We start from the raw sequence: 12,596 nt of genomic DNA on the forward strand, positions 1-12,596 counted from the left end.
GGATAGAAGAAAGGGTGGGTAGAAAAAGGAGAAAGGAAAGAAATGTAGCAATGATAGCTAAAGCATTCCAGAGGAAAGCCACCAAAGAAGCATGGACTCGAGGATACGTTACTGTTAATCATGACTCTCACAGATTTCACCCTTCTCTAACTCCTGTCTCACAAAGTATCTTCCCTACCCAATTTAGCACTTTATTAGCTCACGCCTGATTCTCAAGTTATTTCATAACTGGGCTACAAGCTTGTTGAGAACATGGTTCTAGCTTAGATTTCTTTTGTACCTTGACCATTTCCTGTTCTTATCTGGTCCCTAAGACAGGGCTGGGTACATGAAAAGCAATGAGTTATCCCAGCATTCATTAGGTCCCTGCCAACCTTACCAACTTCTCTCACTGTGGTGTGCAACTTCTTTTTTGTTCTTTATATAGTCAAGTGGGAAGTATTGTTATCTCTGCTGTCATGTTTTCCAGAAGTGCCATAATATCTAAAAAAGACATTCATTATAGTCTGTCTGAAGAACCACTCATTGATATTACTGTGACAGGTTGCTCTTAAGGAGAACCCCAGAATATGCATACTATTAAAGATCCTTCAGGTGGGCAATCTCACAAACACTACTGAGAACATTTCACCCACCCTCACCACCTGGCTAGAGTCTGGGAAAGAATGCCATCCAATTAAAGCAGGATTTGAATCTCCTTTCCATAGCCAAGACATTTAAATTTTGTGTTTGCAGAGATAGTATGCAAGTGATTTTTCCCCTCTGGTGGGAAATGTATCACATGCCCATGACCTCCCAAGCTGGTCACAGTGGTGTCGTGCCAAAATAGCAGGTCCTTCTATATCCTCAAACCTCTGTGGCCACATTACACCGAGTCTGGTTTTCAGAACTAAATCTTCCTCACAATGGGCCTTAGGAAGAAGCTGCAGGTGTATAGGGGGGCAGCCAGACATGCTTGTAAAACAGCCTTCATCTCCTAAAGGATACAGAAACAGGAAGAGCAGACAGCCCCCTCCTCTTGACTGTAAGAAGTATTCATATGCTAATGCTCAAGTCAAATGTGTCTTCTGGGCTGCTTAGGACAGACAAGAAGTTGGGCCCGACGGGCCCTGGGGCTGACATGGAAGATTCTGTGCATTGATCAGAAATTTTCACGATAGTGTTGCCTATTTTGAAGAGTTTGCCTGCTGTGCTCTGGGCATGATTTTTGACTCAGCAAAGCTTCAGAAGCCATCGCCCCACCTAGCCCTTGCCCTGTCTTCCTCTGAATCAATCTTTCTGACTTTTTTAAGTGTTTCTGATACAAGAGAACCAGGTGAATGAGAGTGGGTAATTTAGAAAAGACCAAGAGAACTGCCACATATGTACCTATGCAACAACCTTGCATGTTTTTCACATGTACCCCAAAACCTAAAATGCAATTAAAAAAAAAAAAAAAAAAAAAGACCAAGAGAAATATGCAAATGTCATTATCAAGAGCAGGAATAACATTTAACTGGAAAACAGCCTATTATTGGGTTACATGGTTTTAGAAAGCCATGTGCAATGTACATGCCCAGCATAATTTAAATGAATTCCTTCCATTCGTAGTCATTATTATGCCCATATGTAGGCTTTGGGGAAATCCTAACAACAGTGACATTACTGGACTGGGTTGAGCCTATTTTCCCTGTTCTCATCAGTACAGGATGGGCACTGGATTTTGCTCTCTGGATTAAAAAGTCTAAATATCCTCTCAGCTTCACTGGAATAGAAAGAACATGTGGTCTGATCCCTAGTCCCCAGCAGTTTCGGAGCACTTTTCAATATACTTTCTACCCCAGGCATGAGGAGGAAACCTGACAGCTCTGCTGGGCATTTCAATCAGGAGATGGAGGGCTATCTGGGGGTAGACAGGCAACACCTTGTGTGTTTCCTCTGTGAGGGAAATACTTTCATCATCTTCCAAAATAAAAGTACCAGTCTGATAAGATGCAATTCCCTTGACAGAATTCCATCCAGAAAGGCCCATCATTTAATGGCCAGGGACCAGGCATATGAATTCTCTCTCCTCAGAGACTGATAAGGGAGTCACAAATCTGTTACTTGAGCCTTGAGGATAAGAATAAAACAAGAGCTCTCAGCCTCCCTCCCCGCCCCCAAACAAATCAATTCATTATTTCTCAATCCCTTCCTGTTCCCAGGAGATGAGTTTACACACACATGCGCATGCACGCGCACACACACTTCACTGGTGATCATCATAGATGTCAGCCTGTGATGATGGCGTGGAGAAAACAGTCCTGAAATTCTCTGAGAAAAATGACAATTGGATTCTTGGCTATTTCAATTCCTACTAAAACAACAACCGCTTCTCAACAAAGACATCCCACTTGGGACTTCCAGAAAGAGGAGAACAGAAATGTCAACAATACAAGGGAAGGATTGTAGCAACAATAGGAATCATTTCTTGAGGGCTTATTCTCTGCCAAACACATTGGTGCAAGCAGTGTTTTGTTTAATCCTCTAGGCAAAGGTGGCGGTGATATTAAGGAACAATTGTACTAGTGAAGGGGAAACAACAGCAGAGAAATCCTTCAAATCTGAATTACAACAAAGGAACATTGTGCAGCAAGTCCTTCTCATTTCATCTGAGTTTAACAGGAACGTTTTCACGTTAAAGGGGAAACCACAGAGAAAACAACAGATGATTCTGAACCTCAAGAATTTAAAAATCCTCTAACTCCTTTCACCCTGTTTTGTTCTACCCTGTCATAAAAGGCATGAGTCTGTTTGGCCGAAAAGATTCCTCTCAAAGGGGAAGTTAGATTCATTTAAGAGGTTAAACAGTTTTGGGATCATGTATTGGGAAGATTATTTGAATCAAAATAAGAACACAAGGTAGTCATTCGATGCATGCTAGCCATTGAAAATTGAGCATGGTTTATCTGTGTCTGTTCAGGGACACAGCACTGCAGGCTGCTGGTCTGGTCGCACCAATCCCATGCATTTTTCTGTGCTCTACGGAGGACCTTCTTACTTATTTCCATTTTCCTTCAGGACAAAAATTGACAGGTGACTCACTGGCTTTTCTAGCTTCTCTGTTTTGCTTCCGTGTTCACCCTGCTTCTGGGCTTCCCTAGTATTGGTTAATGATATTGTTTTATTTTGGCAGGGCCCTTCCAATTGTTCATATGAATTCGACACATAAATCATATTCTTTTTGTCCCTTCTCTTTGGGCATACACATACTGCAATGGGCTAGGAGTACAGCTCATTTGCAGATGGGAAAAACTGAGCTTCAGGGAGGTGAGGAATGATGTCTGCCTCCGGATGTGAGCCTGGAGGGGTACAGCTGAGAAGAACTTTGTAGTCATTTTTTTCCACTTAGAGAACAATGCTGAAAAACGGTCATTAATACAGCTTTCTTGAGTCATAGAAGATCTTTGTATTATTTGGGATGACCTTTCCTCAATTGTGTGAAGTCCAGAATATGGAATTCTATAAGAATATGGTCTAAGGATAATGCCCTATTAGCCACTCTCACCTGATTTCACCCTTATTTTGGAACTTTCAAGTGAACTCATACTTTTAAATCTCTCATAAGCTTTTCAAATTAATTTGGCATCTGATGAAAGTCATTATCATTTTGGATAACTGCTTTTCTTTCTACAAAGACAAAAGCAAGCAAAAAGTAGAGAACTATCTGCCAAAAACTGAATTCATTGCAAAAGAGAAGGGCTGACAAACCCCCAGAGGCTGTTACATCCCTAGTGCAACTCATGAAGAGTTCACCTGCAGCCAGCAATCGACATGCTAAATTTCAGCAATGAAAGTTCACTTGAGCAAAATAATTTACCTTGGAGTCCAGTTGCTGCATGTATGACCAAAGATATTCTATATTGGCTCCGAAAGGATGGACATGAAGAAACGTTGATATGATACCTGAATTAAAAAGGCAAACATTGGAAATTATTCAAAGGCAAATGATAGTCTTCATTAAATAATGCTATCTAACCCCAGTGACTGTTCTGCCAGACTGAGTTATGGTCTTGCCATTTCTAGCAGCCATCAACAAACAGTCAATAATAGTACATTCTGAAGACAGTAAGAGTAACATGGCAAACAGAACACTTTATCTCCTGAAATGATAGTAGTTAGCAAAGCTAGACTCTGAGATAATATACAGCTGAATAAAGGTATTTCAAAACAAAGACTCCTGGAAGCATTTCAACTACCAATTTTATGCTTGATTTACCAATATAAAATTATAGTTATTGGAAGGATAAAATTATCTTTTCTTTCCCTCAGTGGACTTTGCAGTATGAAAATGGCTCATACAACTGTGTCAGAAATCACACTGCCTCAAATTTTCCTGATAATTACAGTTGCCAGTTATGAAAAGTGTTTAATCTATATTTCCCCCAACTGCCATTGAAGGAAGCCCAAATTCTTCCTGAAACATTTGCTGTTTTCCCTGGTTGTTGCTCTTGTTTAAAAGGAGCCAGCTCATTCTCCCCTTCTTGCTGCTGTAATTTACAAGATCATTTTAAAAGGTCAGGGAATGGATGGTTTGGCTGCAGTTTGATTATAAATCATAAGGCTTTTCCATCATGAAAATAAACTGTCAATATTGTACTGACAAATGAAAAGCTGGATGTTGGTGTCAGGAATGAAGTAAAAAGCATTACCTTCCTCTTCTCCCTGCTCCTGGATCCAAAATCAAAATAGTGAACATGAGGAAGTCAACTCCATAGACTACAGACTGCTTTTTGTTAAGAAGTTGTGCTCTTGCTATTCACAATAGCAAAAACACAGAATCAGCTCAAGTGTTCATCAGTGGTGGATTGGATAAAGAAACTGTGGTATGTATACACCGTGGAATACTATGCAGCCATAAAAAAGAATGAAATCATGCCCTTTGCAGCAACATCAGTACAGCTGAAAGCCATTATCCTAAGTGAACTAATGCAGAAATAAAACCAAATATTCCCTGTTCTTGTAAGTGGGAGCTTAGTACTCATGGACATAAGAAGGGGAACAGGAGACACTGGGGACTGCTAGAGGTGGGAGACAGGGATGAGGGTAAGGGCTGAGAATCTACCTATTAGGGATAATGCTCATTACCAGGAAGATGGGTTCAGTCATACCCCAAACCTTAGAATCACGCAATAGACCTCTGTAACCATCCTGCACATGTACCCCTGGATTCTAAAATAAAAGTTGAAAAAGAAAAAAAAGAAAAGTTGTGCTCAGACTGATAGTTTTTAGCATTCTATTAAACAGGTTTCACAGGTTTCAAGATGAATAAACTGAGGGTAGGCCTTCATGTTCTGATTTGTGTGAGACTTCATGCTTGGAAACCAAAGGTCACGGGGCAGACCCTCACTTGTATGAAATGCAGTCTGGGTGGGCACAGGTGCACACAGCATTCTTGTACTAGGTCATCCTATATTTGTAGGTGACCTTGAATTGATCTGCCGTAGGGTTTCATGGCTCCTGATGCTATGAGATGAGTGTCAGGTTTTTAAAGAAAAGTAACCAGTTCATCCTTAGGCTGAGACAGAGAACCAAAGGGATTCTCCAAGACCTGTCTTCAGAATACTGCTTTTCCAAGGCTTCTGGAGGTGTACAGTGAGATGGGGAGGTAGAAACAATTCCCACATTTCCCTGTAAAGGTAGAATCTCAGTTTTTAAAGACTGACCTGTTCTTTCTGAGATACAAAACTACCATTTTATTCTGAGGTTATATTCTTCCTTTTTTCTTGTCAAAATGTCCTTTTTTGAAATAATGGCAATAGTAGAAGGTAATGATGGTACTTTAGAAGTGTCTTTAAGTGGCAAAATAGCCACTTTTAATGTACTCAGGTAGCATTGTGTTGTCCCCTCCCCTTATTTATTTACTTATATTTTAATTTTAGAGACCTGGCAGCTACTTCCCTGTGTCTGAAATTCTCAACTCTGGTGAAGTGGCATTGTAAGTAATTCTATTACTACTAAGAGTTAAAATACAAAAGCTCATGAGCGATTTCTTTCAAAAAATTAAAATAGAACAATTTAAAAATGATTACTTTCATTTGCATTTCTTTCTTTTTTGAAAACTTTAATTGATATATAATAGTTGTACATATTTTTGGGGTACATGGCATATTTTGAAACCTGTATACAATGTGTAATGATAAAAACAGGGTAATCGGCATAGTCATCACCTCAGACATTTATAATTTCTTTGTGTTGAGAACATCCCAAATCTTTACTTTTAGCTATTTGGAAGTATACAGTAAAGTATTGTTAACTATAATTTCCCTACTGTACTATCAGATACTGGAACTTAGTCCCGTTTTTTTGAATGAGAGAGTAAAGGCTGAATCACAATTTGTGTGGAGGGAATCCCCTCTGTTTCAGGATGGTGAGTGGGGCTTTCATTGACCATCCCAGGTACTGTGGCCACCACTTTCCACAGAGAGCCTCCCAAAAGTGATGGGCAAGAGAAGGACAGGGGAGGGAGAAGGAAGAGTCAGCTTTGGCTTTGTGAGCAAGTGAGGGGGTGCTCCTAGTTGGAAGCTTTTTTTCTTGCCCACAGGGTTCTCCCAGGGAGATGAGGGCTGCTGCAAGGTGGGGAGCAGCATTCCTTGGGTGGACTTATGCTTAAGCAGCAGGGCTGAGACAGGGAGTGGCAGTGGCACTGCAGACTTTGGGGTGACAAGGGTGTGTCAGTCTCCCATGGGGAAAGAGGGCATAAGACTTAAGCAGTCTTATGTAAACTACCCCAGGCACCCCAGCAAATAGATAACAGCATTTTTCTTATTATCCCTCCTGGACGGAGAGTCTTCAACATCTCCTGCATAACCTACAGCCTCTTGTAAATGCCCATGGGTGTTTGGTTATCAATTTAAATGTCTTGAGTAGGATGAATAGAACAAGTCAGAGGAGGATGGGGTGGGTTGGGGGTGAGGTTGATAACCCTTAGCCTAGGAGATGATCAAGTGTTGACATGGGTAATTTAGGGACACCAGAAATGGAAGGACCTAGAGTGGCCTCTTTTGTTGTACCCTCTGTGAACATGGATTTGCTCCTCCACTATCTGCTGTCACCCCTGATCCTGGGTCTGCACCCCAAGGAGCTGTGCTCTTAGTCTTTGTGTGTTGTGGTTCCATATCTAGAACACAGTGTACATTTACAAGAGGTATATGTTGAATGTATTTATTTGCCAGAACTGGAAATTGCCAGCATACTTGTTTAAAATTTCTATTAGTCTATTATTGATAAATAGGGATAAGAACCTTAAACATTTCTACAAGTAGTAACAGATCTTTCAAAAACCAGGTAATTTTGAGGTATTATTCACTGGCAATTCTTACTCTTAACCCATCCTGTCATGGATTTAGAAGGACAGAATAACTTGGATGTTTTGGGCAAGGAAAATCTTCATTGAAACTATTTTGCTCATAACTAAGGGGAAAATGCTTACATGATTTCTGTGTACTTTTCTAAAATCAGATTAGAAATCCTGATGTGGACTTGAGTATTCTTTTAGGAGGGTATTCAGAACCATCTCTGTGGTAGCTGATATTAAGAAGCCATTAGCTTTTCCTTATAAGAGTTCAGCAATTGCCACTAGATATATGTACGGCCAAGGCAGGCAGTCACATAAAGGCTTTCCAAGCTCTTCCTGTGGTTGACAACCCAATTATCCAGTGTTGTTAGAGACACAGCAGAAAGGAAAGCATGAGTCATCATCCTCCCCAGTAACTTGCCTCTCAGCCCAACTCCCACTCCTGCATCTGCCCATCCCAGGAGCACCACATAAGCATCAGTCATGCCACTTGAGAAAATGTTTCTAGGCCCTGTGATTTTGGATCAGGTTCATTTGAGGGGATCTTCCTAAATAAACAAGTAAAGCGTCTTTGCAGCTTCTTTAAAGGAACTGGGATATTCCCTGGGGTTGGAAAAAGGATGGCTGTAACTCAAAAGCTGATGAAAAACACCACAAACCTGGAAAATTGAGACTATCTTATTGTCCTCTGGAAGGGACCAAAAGGCTTGATAAAAGGAACACTAGGAATGGAGGGTGTGGGATTTAGCTGTTACTGAACTGGTGAATCTCCAAGGGGGTGGCTCAACAGTTGGTCTTGCTTGTTTCCATGGAGATGTAGAAGGCCTCCATATTTGAGAATGGGTTTCCAACAGTGGAAAAAAACATTTTAAGTAGCTAATTTTAAAAAGTTTTGAAAGAACAAAGGAGGTTGTCTATACTATTGGGCTTTTTGCACATCTTGGAATCTTAAAAATTACTTTAGAAAGATACACTAACTAGCTCTGGATGCCTGTGGCAAATTTCATTAGGAAGACCCATTTAAACTGGATACCCAAAAGCACTGTGAGCTACTCCCATCAAAACCACCTAGTTTATTTTCATTGCTGGGCCTCACTAAGACTAAGGAAGCAGTATTTAAATTAACCAAATAGTGCCAGATTTGTACTACTTCATCACTTATTTTATACTTTACACACTTAGCAGCCAGGAGGTGGCAAGGTGCTTAAGGCACAGCATTGTATAAGATAGGCAAAGGGCTGGTCCTGTGGAACTTTTATTCTAGGTGAGCACACAGATAATAAACACAAAGATGAAAAATAAGTATTTTTAGATAGTGCTTAGCACAATGAAGAAAACAAATCAGGGAAGAGGACAGAGAGAAACCTGCAGCTTGCTGGAGTGCTACTTTACACCAAGCAGATGTAGTTTGGCTGTGTCCCCACCCAAATCTCATCTTGAATTATTGCTCCCATAATGCCCACATGTTGTGGGAGGGACCTGGTGGAAGATAATTGAATCATAGGGGCAGTTTCCCCATACTGTTCTCATAGTAGTGAATCAGTCTCACGAGATCTGATGGTTTGATAAGGGGAAACCTCTTTCACTTGGTTCTCACTTCTCTCGTTTGCTGCCGTGTAAGACGTGCCTTTCGCCTTCCCCCTTCCACCATGATTGTGAGGCCTCTCCAGCCTTGTAGAACTATAAGTCCATTAAACCTCTTTTTCTTTATAAAATACTCTTGGGTATGTCTTTATCAGCAGTGTGAGAATGGACTAATACAGTGATCATGTGAAGACCTCTCCCTGAGAAAGCAGACCTTCCCAAGTGTGAGATGAGAAGGAGCCAGCCATGGAAAGCCTGGGGGAGATCATTCCAGGCCACAGACAGCGCAAAGGCCCTGAGGTGGAAGCAAGCTGGCAGAACACACTGGGCTGGAAAGTGGCACAACATATGTTTAGTGGTAGGTGGGGGCCAGATCATGCAGGACCTTGTATGCCAGGGGAAAGAGTTTGGATTAGATTTAAATTCTAAATGTTCTAAACCAATTTTCCTGCTTAGAACCAGGTGCTTGACATGATCTGAATTACATTTTAAAAACTTTTCTCAAGCTGCTGTGTGGAGAGTAGAGCCGAGGGGAACAGGGAGACCAGTTGGAAGTGTTTGCACGAGACCTGGAGTGGTGAGTTGTTATCTGACTGTAAAGGGAGAGATGGACTCCAAAGTTAGAACCATGGGGGTGGTGTGAGCAGTGAGGCTGGGGAAGAATGAAAGATGAGTAAATAGTTTTTCACTTGAGCAACTGGGTGGGACTATTTTGTCAGATGAGAATACTTGGAGAGGAGCACATTAGGGTAGAAAAAAGGGGAATCAAGAGTTCTGTTTTGTCCTCATTAACTTTGAGATGTCCATTAGCATCTAAATGAAGACTATTAAATAGCAGCTGGAGATGGTATAAATTTGTGAGTCAGTGGCAACCAAAAAAATCAGTGGATTTGAAGCCAAAGTATTCATTGAGATTACCTAGGTAGAGAAGAGGCCTCAAGACCGAAGTCTGAAGAAGGCTAAATTTAGAGGTGAGCTGAGGAAAACTCCTCAGGGGACTCTGAGAGGGTGTGATCGATAAGAAAGTATGGCACCATGATGGTGGAGTGAAGAAAGTATTTCCAGAAGATGTGAGTGTCAACCATGTATAGTAGCTGCCAGGGAGTTGAGAAATTGGTGACATGAAATTCTCTGGTGATGTGAAAAAGAATGGTTTTTGTGTGAGGATGCAAGCCAGACTGGAGTAGGCTGGAGAGAGAGGGAAGGAAGGGGATGGAGACTGTGAGCACAGCATGTTGGAGGAATCCTGCTTTGGACAGGGGTGGGAAATGGACTGTTGGTGTAAAGAGGTCATGGTGTGAAGACAGATTTTCCTTCTCGTTTGTTTTAAAGTTACAAGATAGTAGAATCCATGTTTATATATTGATGCACATGATCCTCTACTTATATACAAGATCACTGTCTACGGGGCAATGCAGCTTTCATAATAGTCCTTGTATATTACAGAGATGTGAGTTGAAAAAGACCATCTAATCAAACCTCCTAATTTTATACAGTATGAAGGCTTACACATCACAGTGGATAAGTGATTTGGCTTAGATTACCCAGTGGATGAAATGCCTCAATCCACAAATATTTAGGACCTCTCCCTCTGCCCCACTGCCTGGGGCTGCTTAGAGATCATCAGGTATTATGGTTTCTCACAGGGCTAACCCATCCCACTGCCGTGTTTTGCATCCTTATGCAGTCCATCCTTATGCAAAAGATGGGAGTGGGATGAGTTAGCCCTATTACAGTTTAATTGTATTGGTTACCAGATGAGAATAAAGTAATACTTTGTGTATTCAATTTGGTCAGCACATTATTCTCTTTGAGTGGAATGAGAAATGGAATCTTTCCAGAACATACTCCCCTTCCCCAGGCTGCTTGGAGTTTTTATTCCAAACTCTCCGTGTCAGGTTGTAAAGTTCTGGCTAAGATTAGTTTTCTCTACATCCACACTCGTTGATGGTCTCCTAGGAAACTTCAAAAGATCCTGGGGCCCATCAGCTCACTGGGATAGAGGGACACCTTGGGGCTTTCCAGAGACCTTGGCTCTGTATATGAACAGCTGTGTCTCTAAACACAGCCACATCTTGCTGGGAATCACCAGAGGCCTGACCATAAACCAGCCTGAAATAGTCTTGTTTCATGTTGAAGCCTGTATAAATGCTCCATGGATGTTGAACTGGAGAATCAGTGGGAAAAAAACCCATGCAAAATCTGGGTCTCCTACTAAGCCATGAGGGGACAGTTGTCTGTGGGCAGCTGGAGAGTGATGAAGCACATATGGGAAGTGGAGAGAAACTGTAGGAAACTGATCAAACACTTGTGGTTTGGGCTGATGCTTCTCAGTGCCTTGGGATTCTAAAAAGCTTTAATTTTCCAAAAAAGCAGTTTGTTCCACTTACTTGGTGAGTACAAAACCTGATCTTGTATGGCTGATTAGTTAGTTTTGTTTTGTAATATTTATCTGTCTTATTTTTTTCAGTTAAACCCCTCAGACTATATTTGGGCCTTTTAGTAGTAAATTGTTTCTGATACCTGAAATGCCCTTAACAACTTCTTTATCCATCCGGTGAAAACATTTTCATCCTTTAGGACTAGCTCAGCTGTCCTTTCTTCTGACAAGACATCTGTAGCATAAGGAGCCCCTTCTCTGTGTCTCTAGTTTTAGTACAAACCACAGTTCATTGTAATTAACTGTGTTCTATCTATGAACTTCTTGAGGGGAGAGCATTTTTCCACCATCGGCTAACACATGGCTTAGCACAAAGCAGGCCAGTGTTTCTCAAAACATGGTACCAGATGTGCTTGCTTTAGTATCCCCTCAGATGTTAGTATTACAATGAACAGGATCTCTCTCTCTCTCTTTTGTTTTTTGACAGGGTCTCACTCTATCACCCAAGCAGTTGTGCAGTGGTGCTGCTCACAGCTAACTGTAGCCTCATGCTCGTGGGTTTAAGAGATCCTCCCACCTCAGCACCCCCAGTAGGTGGGACTACAGGTGCATGCCACCATGCCCAGCTAACATTTTGATTTTTTTGTGTTTTTTGTGTTTTTTTTTTTTGGTAGAGATGGGAGTCTTGCTATATTGCTTAGGCTGGTCTAAAACTCCTGAGCTTAAGTGATCCTCCTGCCTCAGCCTCCCAAGGTGCTAGGATTATAGGCATGAGCCACCACACCTGTGTGTGGGGCTAAAGATTCTGCCTTTTAAATAGGCTGCCTAGATAATTCTTTTCCACAATGAAGACTGATTATTCTTATTTTAGGCTCTTGACAAATGTTTGTTGATTTATTGATATGGACATTTGTGCCTTGGAAACAAGATTGAGGTCAATGACTCATTCTTTATGGTCAGTAGCTTTCAGAGAGGAACATATTCCCAAGATTACTTTTCTCAGGTACAGCCTAAATATGGCCTCAACTTTATTCACTGAAATCATCAAAAAGTTATTGCTTAATCCTCTTTAAAAACATTTTTCCATATTACACTCAGCTGTTTCTTAATACTCATGTTAGGAGGAAGATTCCACTTCCAGTATAGTCTGGTTGTGCGCACCTGTGAGATGGAGACTGTGATGGAAATAATGTGTATGTCCTGATGTGCAGAGGACTCAGGATATGTAATGAAGTTTGCCTAATCATTGTCAACCTGAGGATAGTTCTCAGGGGACCAGGGAGGTTTTAGAGAAAAGCTGCTTTGCAAATAGTTAAA

General features: G+C 41.3%; 1 protein-coding gene across 8 annotated transcripts in view; it reads right to left on the bottom strand.

Moving 5' to 3' along the window:
• Window positions 1-12,596, bottom strand: part of ENOX1 (ecto-NOX disulfide-thiol exchanger 1) — a 505,667-nt gene that overhangs the window by 20,937 nt on the left and 472,134 nt on the right. For all 8 annotated transcript variants that reach the window (XM_021669313.2, XM_021669309.2, XM_021669314.2 and 5 more), the window contains one exon: window positions 3,839-3,924. In XM_021669313.2, coding sequence (XP_021524988.2) covers window positions 3,839-3,924 — 86 coding nt within the window. The remainder of the gene's footprint in view (window positions 1-3,838; window positions 3,925-12,596) is intronic.

Source organism: Aotus nancymaae, unplaced genomic scaffold (assembly GCF_030222135.1).
Source record: "Aotus nancymaae isolate 86718 unplaced genomic scaffold, 86718_ANA_hifiasm-v0.15.2.pri h1tg000043l, whole genome shotgun sequence".
NCBI classification, from domain to species: Eukaryota; Metazoa; Chordata; class Mammalia; order Primates; family Aotidae; genus Aotus; species Aotus nancymaae.